Source organism: Canis lupus, chromosome 11 (assembly GCF_011100685.1).
Source record: "Canis lupus familiaris isolate Mischka breed German Shepherd chromosome 11, alternate assembly UU_Cfam_GSD_1.0, whole genome shotgun sequence".
NCBI classification, from domain to species: domain Eukaryota; kingdom Metazoa; phylum Chordata; class Mammalia; order Carnivora; family Canidae; genus Canis; species Canis lupus.
Window position 1 is genome coordinate 39,556,094 of NC_049232.1, and position 23,583 is coordinate 39,579,676.

The following is a 23,583-nucleotide window of genomic DNA, read 5'->3' on the forward strand; positions in this document are numbered from 1 at the left end:
ATTTTTATTTATTTATAATAGTCACAGAGAGAGAGAGAGAGAGAGGCAGAGACACAGACAGAGGGAGAAGCAGGCTCCATGCACCGGGAGCCCGACGTGGGATTCGATCCTGGGTCTCCAGGATCGCGCCCTGGGCCAAACGCAGGTGCCAAACCGCTGCGCCACCCAGGGATCCCGATTTCCTCGTGTTTTAAAGTCACATACAACCCAGTAAAGATCTTGACAATGATCTAGACATACCAACATGGAAACTTAAGAGAGTCTACCATTGAGTCTGTGTTAGCATCATTTCAATGTCAAACAGGAAGAGCCCGTTTCCAGAGCATGAAAGAAAATGGCCTATGACCTACCAACAGACATAAAGTCCATGCTTTTGCCTAAACTAAGCTGGTGAAAAAGACAAATACAGAAGGGCCCCAGTTCCCCTCATCATTCGCTTGTCCACATGAGTACTACCTGAGCCCTCCTCTGGAAGAGGGAGGAAAGGAACAACCAGAAATAATCTGTTGGCAAGGTCACAGTTGTGCTACACTTTGCAACTGGGACCATTCATATGGAATGCTGACCTTCCCTTGTTTGTGTCCATCAGGTCTTTAATCAAAAAACTAACCAACCTAAGAGTTAGAATATAACATTATTTGGAAAATAAATTCTACTTGCTAAAAAAGGAACAAGAGAGTATGGTTTCCTTCTGTCACCCTTGGAACCCAAAAGTCCCATAGGAGTAGTCTACATCTCAAAGGTCATTCAGTGGCATTGGCTTGTGCCCATGAGGGTACCCAAGGGACGGGGAGACCCTTGTGAGGTTTGGTATGTTTTTAATAAGGAAGATGATCCTCTTTAAAGAGCATGATGCTCCAATACCTCAAGAAATCTGTTTTATTCCCTACTAATCACTAGTGTCTGTCAATCATTCCCACTAACTGGACAAGCTGGAGCTAAAATATATCTTCCTCTTCTACTAATGTAAATTCAGCTAGTCTCCTTCACTAAGGAGATTACCCCACACTGCAATGCACCTTTCCTCTGAGGCTTCTGGGACTGACTGCAAAAAATGCTTGCCACAGCTGTTTTGTGCACGACCATCATTAAGCAGCCTATTGATTTTTCCGAAGACACTCATCTTGCCAAGCAAAAGGGAAATAAAGAACAATTAGCTTACTCGGAGATCCTACTGTTGACAATGAAGATCACACGAAAGACAGCAGGCATCTAGGTCTGGAATGTGAAGTGTAACGCTGCTATTTAGCTTCTAAATTCTCATCATGCCAGACCTATGGTAGCAAGTTTGCATAACTTGAGTACCAGAGGACCTTGTTCTGAAATTTCACAGCCATATCTGGTTGATCAGTGTAGGTATCCAACTCCCCAACAGATGGTACCAGGCATTTTACCCATTAAACTCTATAATCTCCATAACCATTTCATAATGAGATTGGACCTGATGAGATCAGGGGGCAGATTTTCATTCTACACAGATTCTCCTAGCTTTTGACAGCAAAGTGACTTTATGGATTAAAAGCCTCTGAAATTATCCCATAAACATAGAGCTATAAGCAATATTCTTCAGCCAGTTCTGAAGAACAAAGTGTTTGGAGGAACGCAGGCAGTGAGGTGGCCATATGGACAGTCTCACTTGAATGATGACAAATTGAGAGTGTAGAAACAGATCACTTCAAATCTTGGTAACAATCCTTTTCGGTAAAAAAAAAAAAAAAAAAATACTCTGGTTGCCCTTGGTTTGGTATCGGTCATTCACTCAATAATTGTTTACTGAGCATTTATTATCTGCCAAGCACTCTTCTAAGGATTCATGTGTGAACAAAATAAATTCCTGCCCTAATGAAGCTTCTATTTCACTGACTTCTATGTTTCTATCACAAGCCATGTTTTGGCCTAACTGGGGCTCCCAAGGGAATGAGAAAGCCATCCTGCAGGCCCACTGAACTGCAAATAAATGCCCTTCTATAGCCTGTTGTCAGAAAAATAATAATAATGCGGTCTTTCAGAAGAAGAGGGATTAATGTTTATCACTCTGCTTCTTGGCTTCCCAAGAAGTACAGATTTCTGTAATTCAATCAGAGCTACACAACTCAATTTTATTGAATGTTGCTATGATCGACAGGTTTTATTACTCATCAAAGTGTTTTCCAATCAGATTTCGGAAATCAGTTGCTTCCTATCATGCTGAGAAAACACAAAGAGAGACCCTTGCACAAGTCTTTGAATGCATTTACCCATAACCTGCAGCCTTGCAGTTGTTCGGCTGACCCCTGAGTAAGTGCCACTCACCTAAGCAACCTGTTGGTTTGGTACGGGATCTTCCTCACCTTCCTCACTTACTCAAAGATGTGCTGTCCAGCGAGTCTCCCCTCTTCACTTCATTGAGTCTTCCCACTTGCCTGTGTCATGCCCATGACTACACGCACATGCTAGGTTTTTTTCCCACTTGAAAAACACCTCCTGGCTCTATATTTTCTCCCAGCTTGTACCCCATCTGTTTGTTCACCTTTACACCTATCTCTAATTCCCATACTCCCATTTCTTGGACCCACCTTACCAGGCTTTGTTCCCCACCCACCCCACCAAACCTGGGCTTGGCCAGTGAATATATCTTATTCTCTGTCTTCGTCCTAGCTGGTGAGGACTTGACACAACCACTCTTTTCTCGAGATCCTTTCTTCACCTGACTTCCTCATTCTCCAGGTGTCCTCCTTTCCCCCTTAACTGCCACTTCTCCAGCTCCTCTGCTGCTTCCTCCTCATTTTCCTCCCATCCCCAGGCTGGAAACCTCAGGACTCAGGTCTCTGACCTCTTCACTTCAGTCCCCTGGCTTTACATACTATCTAGGGTTTCAGGATTTCTGAACTTGTAACTCTTATCTGAATTCTAGATGTGCCCTAACTGCCTGCTCGACATACCGGTTTTAATGTTAAACTTAATCATTTAGATCTCAAAACTTGAATTGAAAATTGAACTCCTATCTTCCCCCTGAAACCTGCTCCTCCTGAAGTCTTCCCCATCTCAGTTAATGGACATTCCACGCCTCCCATGATTCGGGCCCCACATCTTGGCATCATCCTGCATTTCTCTCTTTCTATCACACCTTGTACCTAAGCTATCAGCAAACACTATTGGTTCTACCTTCAAGATATGTACAGAATTTAGGCGCTTCTCCCTGCCTCTGGCCAGGCCACCATCATGGCCCACCTGGATCATGGCCCCAGTTACACAAACCCGTAGGTCACTGAGCTCCTGCTCTATACTTCCACTGCCACCAGCACAAGGTATGTTGAACATAATTCAGACTCTCTCAGTGTTTCTGTAGGTATTACCAACATTAATTATTATATGACTTTCAAGCTCATTGGTACCATAAAAAGGTGCAGCACTGTTTTGAACCTACACTTAACCCAGACAGATCTATTTTTGTGTGGTCTTAGAGTTCTCCAGGATCTTGTTGCCACCGGCTGTCTTACTGATGTGATATATATCTACACATCTGTATGATACACTGCCCTGAGGTGTATGGCTGGGGGGAGAGCACAGCCTGTGTTCCACGCCAGTACATGAGTCCTGGTAGGCACTGTATTTGCCCACCTTGAGGAGATGGCAGCTTTCCCTTTGCACAAAGATGCCTTCTGCTTAGGGGCACCTGAGTGGCTCAGCAGTTGAGCATCTGCCTTTGGCTCAGGTCATGATCCAGGGGTCCTGTGTCGAGTCTCACATCGGGCTCCCTGCAGGGAGCCTGCTTCTCCCTCTGCCTATGTCTCTGCCTTTCTCTGTGTCTCTCATGAATAAATATATAAAATCTTTAAAAAAAATGCCTTCTGCTTATCACATCCTGCATCTCCAGAGCCGTTTATACCTGGAGGAGGGAGTAGGGTTGTGCCTTTTCTAATTGGTCTGGTTAGAGCAGGGAGCCTTTTAAAATATGCTTAAAGACAGTGAACAGGCCAGTGGCAGGCCTGGCTCTCTGTGTGCATGGACAGAGGAGTCTCCCCCCACACAAAGCTCTACCTGCCTCCTGTTCCACAGAGACTATGGTGATTGCTTCCAATTTCTTTATGGGCTGGGAAGCCAGGCAATCTAACTTATTTGAATTCTGTCTATGGGAAAACATATAAACAGAACCTTATAAAGAGTCTTATAGAGTAGTTACATGATTAAGGGCCTGAAATTTAGAGCATTGATCTTCTGGCATCTATTTGGCTCTTGAAAATCCTCATGGCCTTGGATCTTCATTCTGTTCTGATCATCTGCATACAGGACTTCCAGAAAAATGGAAGTTTATGATATTTCAAAACAAATACATATACAAATATAGACTGTCAGAGAGTGGTTTATTATTCTCCCAAGACGACTATGTGAACATTTTTTCAGGATATTCACATTAGAGTGATCCTTTCCATAAAGACAATTTACGTGAACCTTACAAGAAAATGTGCTTGAGATCATTCTGGTCCTATGTCCTAGTATTCTCATTCAGTGCCTGCCACTGTCTCTTTGTGTCTTTAGTCCCATTTGCCTGTGGGCTCAGACAGCGATCCCTTCCTATCACCTCGTTAATTATTGCGCTATCCCACGAGACAAGGGAAAAGCCATCTGCCCCCATTTCTGGATGTAGAAAACTGGGGACAGATAAACACATATGTAACTCACAAAACGTTGGAGCATTTAGTAGGGTAGTAAGAACACAAAAATATTTTAAAATAGGTGCACAGAAACTAGAACTGTATCAGAATAGCCATTCAGTGAGTCAGTAAAATTCCTGAATAAGCATTTTTGCTCCTGGACTCATAAGGTTAAGAAGACCAAAGAGCAGCTCATGGCACATCACAAAATACTTCATATTATTTTTGTAAAGATGGCTAAAAAAAATCTTTAAACCTCCATAACCCAACTCTAGGGCTTTAAGAATTTTAATAAGAGGTCCCATGCTGATATTTTTAGAACAAGCTATTCAACTACAGAGGGTCTTCCTGTGATCCACATTTGCAAGAAACTGAACTGAAATGGTGGTGTGGTACTCTAAGCACTATTTTACTACAAATAAATAATACAAATCATGTGCCAGGGCTGCTGAGGGCATCGCTCAGTGGTGACATGCAGCAGACACACTGATCCAAGGTGATGATGCATTGAACATCACTGACATTACCACTCATTTGGAGCTTGTCTCCCAGAGCCACAGTGAAGTGAGATGGAGTTGGATTAATTTTTAGCACAGTTTATGATTATCCACCAGTGAAGCATGTGGTGCTACTTCCCAGGGCATTCAAATTCTTCCTCCTAAAGCACAACATTATCTTGTCCTGTTCTATTTATTTTCCTTAAGTGTGTATGACTTGCAGAGCATTAACATGCCAAAACATATGCTTCCTAAGCCTGTTCTCCCATCTCACCTTCACTTAGACTTTCAAGGTCAGAGCTATTTGTAGCTATCCACTTAATTGGACTTAAAATAAAAGGCAGCCGAAAACAGCAGATTTGTAACGGTCCTTCAAAATAAGCATCAAAAGAGCAGCCTGGCACATCTGAACCTATTTAAATAAATCAGCCTCTTGTTCAGGACCACAAAACTCCATCTACCATGCCACCAGTCATCGTGCAGCTGAAGCAAGCTAGAAGCAAGAAAGAAAATGTTTCCTGAGCCCCCTGGAAACTGCTGGAGCTTTGAAACAATTCTGCATTTTTGTACAAAGCATGACTGCTTGGAGAAGCTCTCTTTACTCTCAGAGCATGCTCATTAATCAAGTTTGTCCAATTAGTTTTCACGGTAGACAATGATGGAGTAGATCATTACCATATTGTTATTATTTACTGTATGCTGCTCCATATACTTACAACGCTTTGTTTAAGATGAAGGCAAATGTTCATAGAGCCTGGAGTAGGATGGTTTATAGTGGGGGACAGGGGGTGAAATGGACAGGACTGGCCCACAACCAAGATACATAAAGCTAAGTGCCAAGGTCCAGATGGCAAAATGGGCAAAGCTCTCATCTGGAAGCGAAGGTCTATAGCCTAACTGCTTTTCTGACAGGGCTTCTGGGTAAGATGTAGGGCAGGAGATCTGATGACAAGAAACTATCTTAGATAATACAGAGAAGAGTCAGAAGTAAGTAAAGAGGAATGATGCAATCAGCAGACCACAAACAACCTGGGACCAAAATTCAAGTAGATTCATATGTCCCCATGATCTCCATAATCAGGAAGGCCCGGACCCCCCAAAAACCTGAATCCTCTTCTAGTCCTTAGCTTCAAGGGGATCAATCTTTTCTCAAGGCCAACTCAAGGGAAGAAGCAGCTTTAGGGTTGAGCCCAAGAGTACCAAATCACTCTAAATATAAGTATGTCTTAGAGAACAGCTTAGAGACCCAAGGGTCCCCAGTCTAAGAGCTGCCCTATCTATGGAGCACCTTCCTTAACAACTCACACAATGGGAGAAAATATTTATATATCACAGATATGGCAAGGGACTTGTATCCAGAATGTGCAAAGAACTCTTGAATCAATGATAAGGCAAATAACCCAATTCAAAAATAGGCAAAATATTTGAATAGATATTTCTCCAGAAAAGATATATAAATGGCCAATAAACTCATGAAAAGATGTTCAACATCATCATCCTTCAAGGAAATGCAAATCAAAACCAGATACTATTTCATATCTACTAGGACGAGTATAATTAAAAAGACATAATAACAAATGTTGGCAAAGAGAAATGAAAACATGCATTGCTAGTAGGCATGCAAAATGGTGCGGCCACTTTGGAAAACAGTTTAGCAATTCCTGAAAATGTTAAACATAGAGTGAACATGTGACCTAGCAATCCCATTCCTAAGTATATGCCAAAGAGAACTGAAAACATACACCCACACAAAACTTGTATGCAAATGTTTATAGCAACGTTATCCATAATGGTCCCCCGAGTGGAAATAATACCAATGTTCATAAACTGATGAGTGGATAAGCAAATTGTGGTCCAGTTTTGCAGGTAATATTTGGCCATTAAAAGGCTACAACATGGGTGACCCTCAAACACATGCTAAGTGAAAGAAGTCAGACACAAAAGGCCCCATATTGCTTGATTCCATTTCTATGAAATGTCCAGAACAGACAAATCTATAGCAACAGAAAGCAGATTGGCGACTACCAGGGACTGCAGGGAGAGAAAAGGGGGAATCCACTACTAATTGGTATAGGGTTTCTTTTTTGGGGTGATGAAAATGTTCCCAAGGTAGATAGTGGTGCTGGTTTTACAATTCTGTGAATATACTAAAAACCACTGAATTGCACACTTAAATTATGAGTTTACATAATAAATTAACAAATAAATTCTATAATAAATTATATCTCCAAAAAGGCTATTAAAGCTACAGCTAGAGTAATCTGACTCTTTGAATTGGGGGCCCTGACCCACCCTGATACCCATACTTGCAACCTGAAGGGACTGGGGAATTACTAATGACAGAAATAATAATTTCTTAAGTTGGACATTTGTTGTTTGCCATGTGACTCGAACACATAAGCCATTTGTGTTATGATTTTTTTTTCCGGACCCAAGCTGTTTATCACGAACACTCATCACCTCCATTACCAACATGTCGAAGGGCATTAAGTGCCCTTTGCACTTTTACCTAGGAACCTGGGAACAGATACTGCACATGATATTGGTTAGTCCCTGAGTCAAGGGCAGTAGCTGGGTCCAAGGCAGGAAACACAGCTGCAGACAAACCAACATAAGGCATAGCCATGACCGGATGGAGACATGACAAGCTAAGATGAAATATTGATGGTGCACATAAGAAAAGAGTAAGTGCATCTACAGGGCAGTGACAGGAGGGCTCAGGGGAATTTCACAGCTGACTGAGGTTCAGTTTCAGAGATAGGGAAACTGCTTCTCTCTTAATCCTCTTCAAGAACAGAGGGAAAGCAGGTTCAAGTCCGAACGCTGAGGATTTGACTATTAGCTAGGGATTAGCTGGGGCAACTGTGCCTTCATATTGCTGCATGGGAGGCATGGCAAAGTGATTCCAGGAAGGGAGGCAAGGTCCTAAAGTGACAGGAGGAAAACACACTGGGGAGGTGGGGTGGGGGTAGAGACCCCAGACAGCAGGCTAGTAGCACAAGGGACTCAGAGGAAGAGGCCAGGTGGGACCATCTCTGAGAAGCACTTTTCCTGTGCAGTCTCATCAAAATTCACAGCCTATGAAGAAAATTCTATCATTTTCCCAAATTTATAGACAAGCAAATGTAAGTTTAGAGAGGTTAAGTAATGTGTCCAAGATTAAACAGCTAAAATGGTCACACTCTAACCCAGGCATAAATAATAATTCCATCATGTTAAAGCTTCACTATCATACTTCATCTCAGGAAGCAAAGTCCCAAGTTCCTGGAACACACCAGGGTCTACCACAGGCCTAAAATAATAGAAGTGGTTCAACATGTATTTAATTGTTATCAGATGGCATGGAAAAATGAAACCAACTCAGCCTGCTTGAGAGGTTAGGAAACAGATGAAGAGACTTAAGCGGGAGGACTAGGGTTGCTAGGTGAAACCTGTTTCTACCAGCAGCCTGCTTGCCCAGCTTAACACCCATCAAACAGTAAAAGAGAAAGTGACTTACAAAGCACTACCCACTTGCCTCTTTCCACGAAGGTCCTCTGGAGGGGTAAAGAAGCCCTCGTTACCCCTCCAGAGGAACTAATCTGCTTTAATTGGGTTCCTTAATTGGAAAAGCACTTGGAAGGAGGCAAGTTCAGGGCTTCATTACCTGATCACCTCTTCTATCGGCCAGTCCACAATTATAAGCAAATACTTGTTTCTTTCCCATTAATAGAGAAGCACAGGGGGCCCACGGGGGGCTCACTCGGTTAAGCATCTGCCTTCGGCTCGGGATATGATCCCGGGGTCCTGGGGTCGAGCTCCATGTGGGGCTCCCTGCTCAGTGGGGAGTCTGTCCATCCCTCTGCCTTGGCCGCCCCGCCCCTGCTTGTTTGCTCTCAAATGGATAAATATTTTTTAAAAAAATGGAGAAGCACAGAGTTATCAGAGCTGGTGAGGACCTAGAAGATAAACTGGCTTCTTTACTGTCAAGGAGATGTTTGAGGCAGAGTGCCTGGACCATGGTTAGACCACCACTGTGCGGGATGAAAAGGACATCATCTCTCCAGGCTTGGTTCCTGCCAATGCAGATTCTGCGTGTATCCTCTAAAGCTGTAAGCATGGCATGATATGGCCTGGTGCCCAGACCCTTTCCAAACCCACCAGTCTTTACCAGCATGAGAACCATGTCTGCATCATTTGGCTTACAAATCCAGCCTTTGAAAAAAAGGAAACCAACCTAATTGAAATGCAGCTTTGGTCTTCTCGCCAAGGTTCTGCTTTCCTCTGATTTCATCTCCGTTTCATCCACGTTTCTTTTCTACCCAATGACAAGCTCACTGGGAAACAAGGATGAGTCGAGGCTCAGGGAGCATATCATGCTTTGATCTGCCCCTTCCTTACCCTGCAATCAGTCTATGTCAGAGCCAGAGAGCAAGACGTAGCTTGGTATATGCTGGCATTTTAGGACTCTGCAGAAATCTGCATTAGTCAGAGGGGTGAAGTTACCCAGCTGAACACGGACAGTGTGTGTGCTTGGGGAGGTAGCTGAGATAACATGTGGATCCAACTCTAAATGGCTGAAACAGTCCCAAACATGAAAATCAGCATAGATTTACATGCACATAATGGTCCCCATGGATCCATGGCTCTAAAATTCTCAATACTCAATTATAAAAAGGAGAAGTTGAGGGTAGGAAGCAAACCCATGGCCAGCCCAAAGGGCACTTTTGTTGAATGAAGAAAAAGCAGCCCTTCCTCTGGGCAGCCACAGTCCCACACCAAAGCACATAGCTTATCCAGCAGAGGGATGTCTGAATTTCCGTCCCTGTCCATCTCCTTGATCAGAAAGATGCCCTTGTGCAGCAACCCAGCACAGTTTTGTAGGGAAGCCCTGCTAAGAGGAAGAGGAGGAAAAAAAGAAATTTCTTAACATGATACTATTTTTTAAAATTCAGGTGACAACTCATTGGTGCGTGATGAAATTACTTTAGAGGGTCAAAACTGGTATTTCTGATAGTGTAGAAAATTTAAGAAAGAAAAAGTACATCACTCTAAGATTTTACTCTTATATGTATATATGTAAACATGCACATATGTATGTGTGTGTGCGTGCACTGTGTTACACGATGGGTTAGAATGTAAAATGTATTTCTTAGTGGAGATCATAGTAAAAAATATTTGAAAGTCACGAACTTAACAGAGCCTAATATGAAATGGGAATCTAATTTGGAGGTTTGCTTTGTCTTTATCCCCAACTGTCCAGTGAGAAGCACTAGGGAAACAAGAAGGTATTTAGGAGTCAGACCTAAGTTCAAATGCAGCTTAAGACCACTCAGTTGGGACCTCAGGCAATCACTTATGTTTTCTGACCCTCACGTTCCTGATGTGCAGGTGGAGATGATCTCTATTTCAGGGTGTTGATGTCATAAGGCCATGGTGTGAAGTACATGCCCAGTCTCTCGACTGTGGAGAGACTAGCATCCCAGGGATGCACAGGCAGCTGCCACGGTGGGTTTTCCCTGCCAGAAACCACAAATGCTAAGCAGGTCTACTAGAATCCTGCAGTAAAGTTTATTTATTTTTTATTTTTATTTTTTTGCAGTAAACTTTAAATGACTTTCTCCCATGCAAGTTGTTCTCCTGTCTGGAAGAACTATCTCCCACGACATGTCCAAGCTAAAACTTTTGCTTGGCCAAGCCAATAAGTCGTTTGTGTGGAAAGACCTCAGGTAAGCCAATTTAGAAACAGAATTTGTTGAGATGGGAATGGTGAGAGTCTGGTCTTCTGTTTTAAGTAACTTTAATTACTTTGACACGATTAGAGTGTTCTGTATATATACACTAGAGCTTCCAAGGACAGAAATGACAAGCTGGCAGCAATGTTTTAGGTCATCCCGGTCAAGTCTCCCATTTTCCAGATGAGAAAATAGGAGTCTTAGGTGACATAGGATTCCCTATGGTCACATGGCCAGTCCCTGGGAACCTCATCTCCCAACTCCTGAGTACAAGGCCTCCTTCTTCAAAATAATTAATCCTTTAAAACAAAAAACCACAAAACTTCCTGTCTTTATTTAGGTGTGGAAATCATGGGGAAGGATGAAAGCTAATGTTAGTGATCCTCAACATATATTTTTAAGAGATCTTTGAGTCATCATAGAAAACTTAAGAAATGACACAAAGGACACACAGCAAACTGGCAACTTATTAAAAAATTAATTCTCAATAAATGTATCTTTCAACACTCAGTGTCTCAATTAATCAAAGAAATTCCAATTAAAACAAAATGCTATATTGCACTGCAAAAACATAAAAACATTAAAAACTATAATAGCCAACACTACCAAGTATGTCACAATGTAGCAGAAACTTTAAAAAGCTCATAAATAGGATTCCTGGGTGGCTCAGTGGTTGAGCATCTGCCTTCGGCTCAGGGTATGATCCTGGAGTCCTGGGATCAAGTCCCGCATTGGGCTCCCCATGGGGAGCCTGAGTCTCCCTCTGCCTGTGTCTCTGCCTCTCTGTGTCTCTCATGTATAAATAAATAAAATCCTTAAAAGCAAAATAAGAAGCTCATAAACTTTGATCCAGAATTTCTGGTTCTCTAAAATCAGAAATTTGTGTGTAAGGCTATTTGTTGTAGCATTTTTTATAGTACTGACATATTTGCAACATTTTATAATATGAAAATGGTTTTCTATTATAAAATAATACTTAACAGTGAATTACATTTAATGATACAAGGAAATGATCATAAATAGTCAAGCTTTTTTAAAAAAACTAAAATGTGGGGCACCTGGGTGGCTTAGTTTGCTAAGAGTTTGCCTTCAGCTCAGGTCGTGATCCTGGGGTCCTAGAATTGAGCCCCTGTCAGGCTCCCTGCTCAGTGGGGAGTCTGCTTCTCTCTCTGCCCCTCCCCCTGCTTGTGTACTCTCTTTCACTTTCAAATAAATAAGATCTTAGAAAACTAAAATGTTATATACCCAATACAAGTTTAAAGTTATGTATATCCAATATCATTCCAATTTATCTAAATACTTAGATATATATGTGAATATGCATGTGATATGTGTGTGTGTGTGTGTGTGTGTGTGTGTGTGTGTGTATGTGAGAAAAGCCTCAAAGAAATGCATAGAATTATTTTTGGATGGTGCAATGAAGAGATTATGGGCTATTTTAAATCTCTTTTTAATATTTTTATGTGTTTTTATAATCCTATGATGAATATATTACTTTCAGTATCTGGTAAAAGTATTACTTAAAAGGCAAATTTAAAGTGCCCCCCCCCAAAAAAAAATAAAATAAAGTAGTCACAAATAATTTTCTGTTAGAATTGCCTCTTAGATTTGACTCAAAATTTGCCATTGGTAGGATTTTCGTTGATGAGAAGCTTTATTACAATGGTTAGGCTGCATGAAACACTCTGAGATTACTCAATTAAAATTCCATATCAGTATCCCTTGTTATATGCATTATCTTTTGACAAACCCACAGTCTGAAATATATATTTCTGGCAATATAATGGGCCAAATATTCAGAGAAACCATTCTCAGTATGTCACACCCCCAAATGTTGGATATTATATTTTTAAAGTTCTCTAACTATGTTAGTGAGGAATCAGAGGTTTCTTGAAGCAACAGCATCAAGTAAGCACAAATCCAAAGGGGTCTGTATTGCTTTGTCTTCAGAGTACTTGGCAATCCCCAGTGGCCAAAGACTAGGTTTTTAAAAGCTACAAAGGCCTCATAGGGAGGAAACAATTCAGAAACCTCCCCTTCCAATAAGTGAGAAATGAAGGGTTGATACTCTTAGCTGGTGAATAAGGGAGAAAAACCTGCCTAGCAAGGGGAAATAGCAGGATGGGCTTATCTTCATCTTGGTTTTGAGTGATATTGTAGAAAGAAAGAGAGAAGAATCTCCTTTAAAAAATTTCTACCACTGGCTCACACATATGGGTTTGGAGTCTGAATTCACACTACCTGGGTAAAAAAGGTCAAACATTTAAATTAGAATGATGCCAGGTTGGTTGTGCTATCAGGCACTTGCCTGAGAAGCAACTGCCTCCAAAGAAACACATTTAAAACCCAGACCTCAATGACTTCCTATGGGTAAAGTTCCAAGAAATAGGAATTCAAAGTTGTGTTTTTTAAATCACTAAATACCTAAGAAAGCAACTCTACATGATCAAGAATCAATAAAACAGCAAAACTAGACCTGCAAGGATACTGTCCCAAGGAATATCGATTATGAAATATAATGAATTTAACATTTCTAAAGAAATTGATAAATGATGAAGGAATAAGAAACAATAAAAGTCAACCTGACAGATATGAAAGAGCCACAAAAAACCTCTAAGCATAAAACAATATAATAATATTAGGAACCTAATGGATGATCTTTAGAGATTAGACAACATTGAAGAGAAAATTAGAAACTAGGAGGTCAATATAAAAAAATGAACAGAATGAAAAAGAAGAGGTAGAAAAAGAGTAGTTACAAAATGTGACAGATGGGTTGAGATGGTACAACATCTGTTTAATCAGAATTCTAGAAGACTATAGGAAGAATGAGGTAGAGCTGAAAATGGTAGAATGCACTAACCTGCAAATTCAGGAAGTTTAATGAATCACAGATTGGGGATAAATAAGTAAGAAAAGAATATTTGACATGGCATAAAGAAAATGTTAACCACCGAAAACAGAGACAACCTTAAATGTAGTCAAAATGAAAACATGGATTTCTTACAAAGGAACAACCTTTACACCTGACAGCAGTTTTTTTCAACAGCAAAAACAGAAGTCAGAGATAGTGGAATGTTATTTTCAAAGTAAGATGAGAAAATAATTTTCTACCCACACCATCTTTCAGGACTAAAAGTGAAATAATATCTCTAAGCAAATAAAAACAAGAGCATTTACTATTAATTGATTCTTGCTAAAGGGACCTATAAAAAATATCAGTAGAGTAAAAAAAAAAAGAAACCTCCTGAAAAGAGGTCTGAAATGGAAAAAATGAGGAGAAAAGCTGGTAAAGAAATGGTTAAATCTAAAAACACTGATGGCATAATAACAATGTCTAATTTGTAGGGTTAAAAAAGTTAAGTTATATCTCATTAAAGCTGTTATAAAACAGGCAGGAAGGTAGAACTTAAATCATGGACTTTGACACATATATATATATATATATATATATATATATATATATATATATATATATATATATGACAGAGGACAGGTGATAGAGTTAAAAGGTTCTAAAGTCCTTAGGTTGTTTGGCAGCAGTGTAATTAACCTATACTATGTTAAGTTTAATATACACGTTAAAATTTATAAGCCAACACTAAAAGAATAGAAATAGAGTGTATAAATTGCAAACTATTAAAGGGACAAAGAAATTTAGGGGAAAAAATTCAATGCCCCTCCTTCTCCAAAAAAAGGCAAGGAGAAATTATAAAGAAGAAACAGATCAGAATGAATAGAAAGTATAAAATAGCATAACAGAAAGAACCCAAATGTAACACTAATCGCAATCAATGTCAATCAACTTTCCAGTTAAAAGATGATTGTCAAACTGAATTAAACAAAATGTAGCTATATTCTGCTTACTAGGGACTTATTTAAAATAAAAGAAGATTGAAAGTAAAAGAAAGGAAAAACAAAACCAGTCAAATCCATCCTGAAGGTGTACTTGCCTCCTTAACAGCCAAGGAACAGTTTAAACATAACAATCCCATTCATTGTTAAAGCTAAAATACAAATTATCTGGTTCTACCAAAAAGAGAGACAGACAGAATAAAAAGGAAAGAAGAGGGGAAGAGAGGAATTGGGGGTGGGTGGGTGGGAGGAGAAATGGACAAAGGAAGAAGAGAGGAAGGAAGGGAAGTGGTAGTAAATCCTTGCTCCCAACATTGCCAGGATTCAGAAAATTTAGATATTCTCTTGCTGGAGAAATCAGAATAGCAAGGATGAAAAGCCAAAGATAATCTGAATTCTGTGTATTAAAATCCAGTGGGCTTTCTGGGTCTGTTGAAATGTCTTTACTCTTGGAATTACAGGCAGTAACTAAATTAAAGAGTTTGCTTTTAATATAAGTAGAAGGAAACAGAAGAAGGAAAAGGCATAATGCTGTATCACTAGATAAACATGCTACATTTACATACTACACCTAGTCAGTCAAGAATTTTAAAGTCTACATTTTCTTTCTTATGAGAAGGACAGAGAGTTTCCAAGTCTACCAAGTAACACTATCCTTTAATTTATTATAAGGATGATCTTACCTTACCTTCCTTGGAAGTTTGTACATTAATTTTACTAATTTATTTCCTAGGTGTGGAGGGGAAACAAAGGCTGAATAAATAGTATCTACTGTGCCATAAGTGAGCTTGGACCCATAGATTTGTACTAATAAAATTATTTAGGTTTAGCACCTTATAAGAACTACTTCACGTTATGAGGAATATTTATAGCATTGCTTCAATTTTGTTTTTCTCATGAACATTAGTAACAACTCGAACTACAGGAACTCTATTTACAAACAACTTTTCAGGAACATGCAAACCAAATAAAGCAAAGCACGCTGAAATTACTAACTAGCCTACTCAACTACTCAGATTTAAGCGTCTTTATTTAGACCATTCCCTTCATTAGAACTGGGCTGAATTGCTGTCAGATTATAATGCCAAGACTAAGAAGAAGCTAAATACCATGGACAGCTGCTTTCTAGGCCAATGACGGCCTAGCACCATAACAGATCAAGGGACCTCAAGCAGTCAGGCCAGAAGCATAGCAAAATGCTCTGAATGCCCTGAAACACCACTGCTTCACATCCTGCAGTATTCAAAGTTATTCCTGACCAGCTATGGAGAGGTTTTTAGAAGAGTCTCAATAATTTACAAATAAGAATACCGTTAAAACAAAAACCTCTGCTTAGCACAGATATTTCTTAACCCCAGTTAACAGCCTACTTATTTCAAGCAAAATTCTACACAATAAAATTTCAGGACAATAAATGCACTTGGAGGTTTCTTAGAGTTTATGATAATATCTGGCCTGCAAATATTCACTGTATGTGAACCAGGGCTTATAAATATCATACTGTGACAAATAGTATATGCCCCTAAGGGAGACAATGACCTGCTTAACTCAATGATTCACTGGCATGAATTACAGCTTTCAAAAAATGTGAAATTCTTGAATTTAAAATAATTTATTTTAGGGGTGCCTGGATGGATCAGTTGGTTGAGCATCCCACTCTTGATTTCAGCTCAGGTCATGGTCTCATGGTCATGGGATAGAGTCCCACATCAGGCTCCATGCTCAGTGGGGAGTTTGCTTGAGAGTCTCTCTCTCCCTTTCCCTGTGCCCCTCCCCCTGCTGACATGTACACTCTCTTTCTCAACTAAATAAATAACTCTTAAAAAAAGAATTCATTTTTACTTACTTTTCATTTAATAACAGAAGATAAAAGGAAAGGTACTACCATTTATTAAACAACCCACATTTGCCAAGGGCTTTGTTAGTCACTTAGCATTCATTTCTTCATTTAATAATTTTCCTAGCTTCATGAAGTAGGCATTATTATCTTCAGGTCCACATTAGGAAACTGTGGCTCAGAGAGTTTATATAACTTCTGAGATCAGAGAGCTAATTACACATTGGGATTGAAATCTTTTTCACCCTGAGTCAATGCCCCATGTCTATTTACACTGTGATGACTCAATGTAACTTTTTAAAAAGGATATGATACTCACTAAAAGAAATAGTAGTAATAACGAATGGGTGTAAAAATCAAATGAGATGAGAAACTATTACTGTAACTATGAAAAAATATGCCAGTTCACATTTTTCCATGTTTCACAGTTGCCCCATGACATATATCCTCAATAATAGAACCAAATTAGAATTTTCAACCTGTCTATTGAGGCATGTAGTTTCCAAAAACAGTTCACTGCCAAAAGCCCAGCAGAGCTGATGATTTTTGAGCGAGAACCACGGATGATTTGTACAAGAATACCTAAAATATGTTTCCTCTAGTCTCCCAAACTCCCATGCTCCATAGTTATAAAAATAAGACCATGGAAACATGCTTAGTATTCTGCTTCCTAAATTCTTCTACACCACATCCCAATGAAATCTCAATGAAGATTTCATTGAGGGCTGCATTTGGGTCAGGGTTTCTTTCCTGCATGTTTTGATGGCATCAGAAGCACAGGCTTCTGGAGGATAGGTGGGGTATGTAGTCACAGAATGAGAATGGAAGGCCACATTCAAGGACTCATCCCATTTGAGACATCTTATGTTCAGGGCTTGGGCAGCAAAACCTCCATACGATTCTGAAATCAGGCATATTGATAAAACCAGCTGCTGAAACAAATTTTTTTTCCAACAATGCTTCAAAGACGAAATTGACAAGGTGAAATGCCCTGAAGGAAATCTTACATACCATTATGTACTTCTCCACCTAAAAAATGTGTTCTAGCATTTTTGAGGAATGCCAAGCAAGGCATAGTTATGTTTAAAAAAATTCTATTCTCGTCATAATTTATACTTCAATTTAGTTACTAAATGCCACAAGAAATAATAATGATTAAAAGGAATAAATTAAAGCTATTTAGTGCTAACATGGGGAAATAATACACTGAACATATTTGAGAGGGATAACAAACAGGAGAAATAGACTTGAATCTAATCTACTTTCTTTTTTAATTTGGTAAATCCAGAACTTCCAAATTTAAAACATGCACAATATTAAGCATAGCGCAAAATTATGGATTTGAATTAACAACTGCTAAGGAACGTCAGCCTAAGCTACTGATTTTTAAATATAAATACGACATAACAGTCACCTACTACAGTAGGTAAAGATTCTTGCAGAGCTACTTTAATGGTTTACAACTGATTGAATATGGCCTGTAAACTGTATTTAAAAAGTTACTACCATGTGCACAAAACCAGCTCCTCCTGAAATTAGAAAATCTCCCCACAATCTTAACTACACCATTGAATTGCTCTGCAAATTCCTTTATCATAAATGTTGTCAGCATAACCTTCGGCAGAATTTGTTTTTAAGTTAATTCGAGTTCCACCGTTGTGTAACAAAACAAAAATATATTCAGCTCTCGAAAAGACTTTTTACCCTTGATGTGCCCAGGATATTTGTAAGATACCAAATCATTTCCTTGACTCTAAAAAAATATGCCTTTCCCTTGGCAATTATTAAGAACTCTAACTGGAATAAACCCATAGATTATGAATGCAAACCACTCAAACTAGCCATCAGGCTTGAGGGATCATCCTGCTGGCTACAAAATTAGAGCAAGGAGAGGGGTCCAATCAGGCCCTCAAGGATATATTCAAGTCTAACATCTAAATGCTTACTTGCCATGTCTACTGGTAAATGACTTTTTTTTTTTACTACAGTTTCTAACAAACAATAATACACTGAGTGAAATGTCAGAAAAAAAATACAGATGAAAACATTTTTCTTTTACATGTAATAAATAGCAATATTACTGGTGTTTTGGTTTTTGTTTTTTTACTGCACTTTGCTTTCATGCTATGGTTGCCACAAAAATGATAAGTGGTCATCCAACCTGAATGTAAAGGAATTATGCTAATACCTTTTTTTTTTTTTTTTGGATAAAATATCTCACCCTCCACTCAACATCTGTTTTTTGCATACATGAGAATTTTCCCAGATGCTAGTATGAAAAATCTGCATATGTATTTTGGTTTCTATTTAAAATCACATTCAGAGACAACATTCCAATGTTAGGATATAAATCAGAACCTCATTACTATATTTAACATAAAATGTTATTGATGTGTTTAGTCATTATTTAAAAAAATTAGTTTATAAACTTGCAGACCAATTTATTCTAAGCCCTCTACCAATTTGCTCACCACCTAAGTGGTTACTCTCATCATTAAAACTCCCTCATATTCTACTGTAAAATTATTTTGGGTCATGTTTTTCATGGCATGCAAAAGTGCTGTAAGGCCATGGAGGCAGACAGCAGAGCTTGGCAATCACTTCCTGTCATGGATCCCAATCAGTTCCTGCTCAAGTGGTCTGATGATCACTGGGTGGATCAAGAAAAATGGCTATGATCACCGCAATGACCAGTCCTTCTGGGTCCTGCCGCTAACTTAAAGGTACAGCTCTGGTGACACAAACAAACTTTCTTCTTTAAATGTCTCTAAAGTGATGGTTCTTCGATCATTGTCATGGGCCTATTTAAAAAACATGCCTGAAACTTGCTAGGCTACACACACACACACACACACACACACACACACACAAACACTTTCCCATGAAAAGTAAATTGCTCACAAAATCATTATGCCTCCTTTCGGATGTAAATAACTGTTGAATTCACTCATGGATACTTGCACAACCCATACTTATCAATGTTTTACTCTTAAGCAAGTGGCTTGAGAATTTAGGAGATATCCACAAGAATATCTCCAAATTATGTTTTCCCACTGCCATGTCAGTCTGGCTACCACAGAACTGCAGAAAGCAATCTGCTACCCACTAGAGCCTCACACACCATCACATTAAAAGAGTGGTAGATCTCAAAAACATAATTACTTAGAACATTGAATAAACAACCACCACCACCAACCTTTGCTTGGGCCTCTGGTGCTGTCACCTTGACGACTTTATTGCGATTTATCATTTGCTTCACCCATCTTTCTACTTGGACGTTGAATTTCATGAAAACCACATAGCCAAAGTAAGCTGTTAAGAGAAGCAAGCTTTCCCACCACATGATAACATTATCCAGGAAAAATATGATCAGCATGATCAAGTCAACGATGTAGAAGGACACATCCCGAAAGAGCGGCCACCATGTCAGGTTTAAGATTTCTCTAGAAAACAGAGCACACATGCCAATAACAAAGAGGATATTGAACACTGCCGAGCCCACGATTGTGCCTATGCCAACATTGCTGTGAGCAATAAATACCCCTATAAGAGACGTGAAAAGTTCTGGGGCCGAGCCCCCAGCCGCCATAAAGGTGGCTCCAGCCACATCGTCAGAGATGCCCAATTTCTCAGTGATGACAGTCAAAGAAGGAACAAAGAACTCATCACAGACAATGGCTAAGGCTATGAACATGTAGATCATTCCAATGACGTGCAGAATGATGGCGCCTTTTCTTCTCTCCTCGAGGGAAAAGATGTCTCTTGGGTAGTCTCCTTGGGCATGATCTGTAGTATTCTCAGATTTGCCTTCCTGAGAAAGAGGTGGCTGTGGAGTGTAATCCAGAATCTTGTCATTTAAATCTAAGAGGGTTCTTTGACGGTAACCGTGTATTGCCCTAGGGCCACTTGCACCAATGACCTCTTCTGTGCTCTGTGTCTCTGGCTCAGAAAAGGCACTGATTGAAAATGAGACAGTGCTGATGGCTACTAGGCCCATGAGAAGGCCCAAGATTCGAATTAACTTCAGTTTTTTCCTGACATTATAATGTCTCCTGCAGCCAGACAGTGACTTATCCAAACACCATTTCTCAAGGAAGGTAATGGCAGTGCTTTGGTGCAGATCCATCCTTGGTTTTCTGGTGGCTGTGGTGGTCTTCAAATTGTAGACTCAACCAGATAAGGTTCTCTCATACTTTTCTTCCCTTTAGAGTCAACGGTGCTTGTGGGGGAACTTCTACAATCAGGGATTCTTACACGTCACAGGAAATGTTTTTGACATTCAGGCTTAAAGAAAAATTAAAACAAGGAGAATAAATGACAAAATCATCATATGTCTTTTCTATAAAAAGAACTTTGCATGTATGATAAAGTCCTATCCTGTGTTTGACCTTGGGTAAGTTACTTAACTCGTGCCTCAGTTTCCCCATCTCAGAAATAAGAACAATTACTGGTGGCAACTGCCACCAAGGACTGCTTTGAGGATGAGACACTTAGAGTAAGATGTGGCACCTAGTAAGCACTTATAACAATGATGTGTTTATAAATTTAAACATTTTGGTAAATCCAATGTTGGATAGACTATGCAGATGTGTGTGTTAAATATAAAAAAATTTGTAGATGAAAATCGATCACCTTTAAAAATTTATCCCACCTCTACTCATGTAACAACCTCCCAGTGATAAAAGATACCACTTCTTTTAGAACTATCTAAGTACTTGGACAACCAATAATTGCCCATTGTGTTTTCTTTTTGTTCAATTATATAATTCCAGTTGAAGGCATGCTTTTCTATCTAATCTATCATTTGAAAGCACTGAGCGTCAGAGGAGACTGCACTGTTTTCCTGTAACACATAAAGATCTCAGCGTCTTATTTTTCATGAAAAGCTTCTCCTATGCCTGATGCAGACAAACAGCCCTTTAAAAATTTAAGTTTACAAAAGAATGTTCTGGTGACATGGGCTGCCTTCCCTAAATACCTAGATATTGTTTTCAGCTAAAGCTTATTTTTAAAAACAACCTTCAGTCATATGTAAAATAGACAACATAGTTAAACAACTCCTAACAAGTAGGCTATTTCTAGAGACTAAATGTGTATTTTGTAAACAATATGCAAGCTGCAGCAGTACCTCTGTCCACAAAATCTGATAAAAATAGCCCCAACACTGACTCTTCTAGTAGGTTAGATAGTCAAGCACTTTTCATTCTCTATCCCACAGAGATGGGTAAAACATCTAGACACCACAGCAGCTTTTCTGAAGGTTCCTATTTAAATTTTTCTCTAAAAACCCTGTCGTTGTTCCTTTTTATATCACCGACTTCATTTTAGAGGCTCGCTGAGATCATCTCAGGTGTAAAATAAGCTAATTAAACACACGCCGGTTAAACACTGAGATAAGCTGGAGCTCAGGTTTGCAGAGCGGAGCAAGAACACAAGTCAAACCAGGCTAAGATGCTGCTACCTATCACAGAGATTTGGGGGCCGGCTGCAGATGTCGACGCTTCGAACACCAAAGATTAAGCGACTCACAGCGCCCCGGGGATTGTCACAATGCCGGCCAGGGCCACGGGCAGGGACAGACTCCACTCCCAGGGCGCACGGCCAGCTCCAGCGAGCCGGCTCCACCTGCAAACCCGCCGCCTCGCTCCACCGGAGCTGCCTCTGCCGGAGAAGTGCACCCCAGCCGCGCCCCAACTTTGCCTTGTGTGGTCCCAAACTTTCCCCGGTGGGTTAATAGGAAAATAAAACTAAAGGACGGACGCCCCACCAAGCGAGCGGGGATGCGGCTCGGGAAGGCGCTTGGCCAGCATCTCCGCCCCGCCCCCGCCCCCCCCGATCCTCTGGCGCTGGTTTGGGGAAGGGGAGCGTCCCCCCGGCGCGTCTACCCCGACGGCAGGCCCGGCCCCGCCGCGCCCCCCACCTCGGAGCCGGAAGCAAGGGCGCTCGCGGTGGAAGAAGCGGGGTTGGGGGCGGGGGGGGCTCGGAAACCGCGCCCCGAGCCGAGAGAGTTAGCGAACTCCTGGCGGGGCCTGGGGCACCCGCGGCCACCGCAGAGCCACCTGTGAGCCTGCAGCAGCGGGATGAGCGCAGCCGGAGCGGGCGCCGCGGGCGCTGCGGCCACCGAGCCCCGAGGCTGGCGGGGACCCGGCCGCCCGCACTTACCGGGATGCGCCGGGAGGACGCGCGCGCGGCGGGGGCTGTCCCCGGCCCTCCGCCTCCCCGCGCCGAGGCCCGGTCTCCGGCTCCCGCTCGCGCTCGCGCTCGCCGCGGCTCCCGCCGGCCGGGGCTGGGCTCGGGAGGAGACTGAGCCGCGGCGAGCCCTGCGCGCCGCCTCCGGTGCTGCCCGGCCCCCGCCCGCGCGCCCCTCCCTCTCGTCTCTGCGCGGGGAGCGTGGCCGCAGCGCGCTCGGCTCCCGCGCCCTCCGCTCCACGCCTCCCGGGCGCAGAGGCCGCGCCGGCAGCCGTCTCTTAGGAGATTTCTCCGCAGTGGGGACTGGGGTCAGGCTTTGCAGGCGAGCAAGGACGCAGAGGAGAAATCGTACAGGTCGGTGACGCGCCTGCTTCCCGGAGCCTGAAAGTGCTGCCAACTTTGGGGTTCATCTATGCTGGGCACCTCCTCTCCCAATTATCTGCAGAAAGTGACAGCAGTCACCTATTGGGTAGGAAGCTGTGTAATGTGTAATGGTGGAAAAGATGTTCAGTGAAGAGGCGCAAAGGCCTGCAGGGCTTGTGTTCAGGCCCAGGGTTCCTGGGAAGGTCGGGACACTGAAGGATCCCGGGGCTTGCAGCTGACCTTTCGTTTAAGGGGTGATGAAATGGAGACCCAGGACACAGTGTCCTTTTGAGTCACAGGGCTCAAATGCTGGCCTCTGGACTCCCAGTCCAGTGCTCTTTCCTGCCCTGTTTGGAAAGCAAGATTTCCCGGACCACAAGAAATTGAGTCAGTCTTTTGGGGGATTAGAGGCAAGAATCTGGGCTAAAGTGTGGAAGAAGATGAGCCAAACAGGTGACCTTCAGAAGCTGTTTTTAGCCAGCCCAGCGACCACA

The 23,583-nt window shown here is 41.3% G+C and overlaps 1 protein-coding gene across 3 annotated transcripts in view; it reads right to left on the reverse strand.

The window, feature by feature from the left end:
- Positions 1–22,826, reverse strand: part of SLC24A2 (solute carrier family 24 member 2) — a 251,756-nt gene extending 228,930 nt beyond the window's left edge. For 2 of the 3 annotated variants that reach the window (XM_038552506.1, XM_038552504.1), the window contains exons 1-2: positions 22,700–22,826; positions 19,734–20,821 (exon numbers count right to left, since the gene is read on the reverse strand). In XM_038552506.1, coding sequence (XP_038408434.1) covers positions 19,734–20,663 — 930 coding nt within the window. In that variant the 5' untranslated portion in view covers positions 20,664–20,821; positions 22,700–22,826. Of the gene's footprint in view, positions 1–19,733; positions 20,822–21,998; positions 22,232–22,699 lie in introns of those variants that run through there. The other variant, XM_038552505.1, reaches the window with a different exon arrangement.
- Between the last annotated feature and the right edge of the window lie 757 nt (positions 22,827–23,583).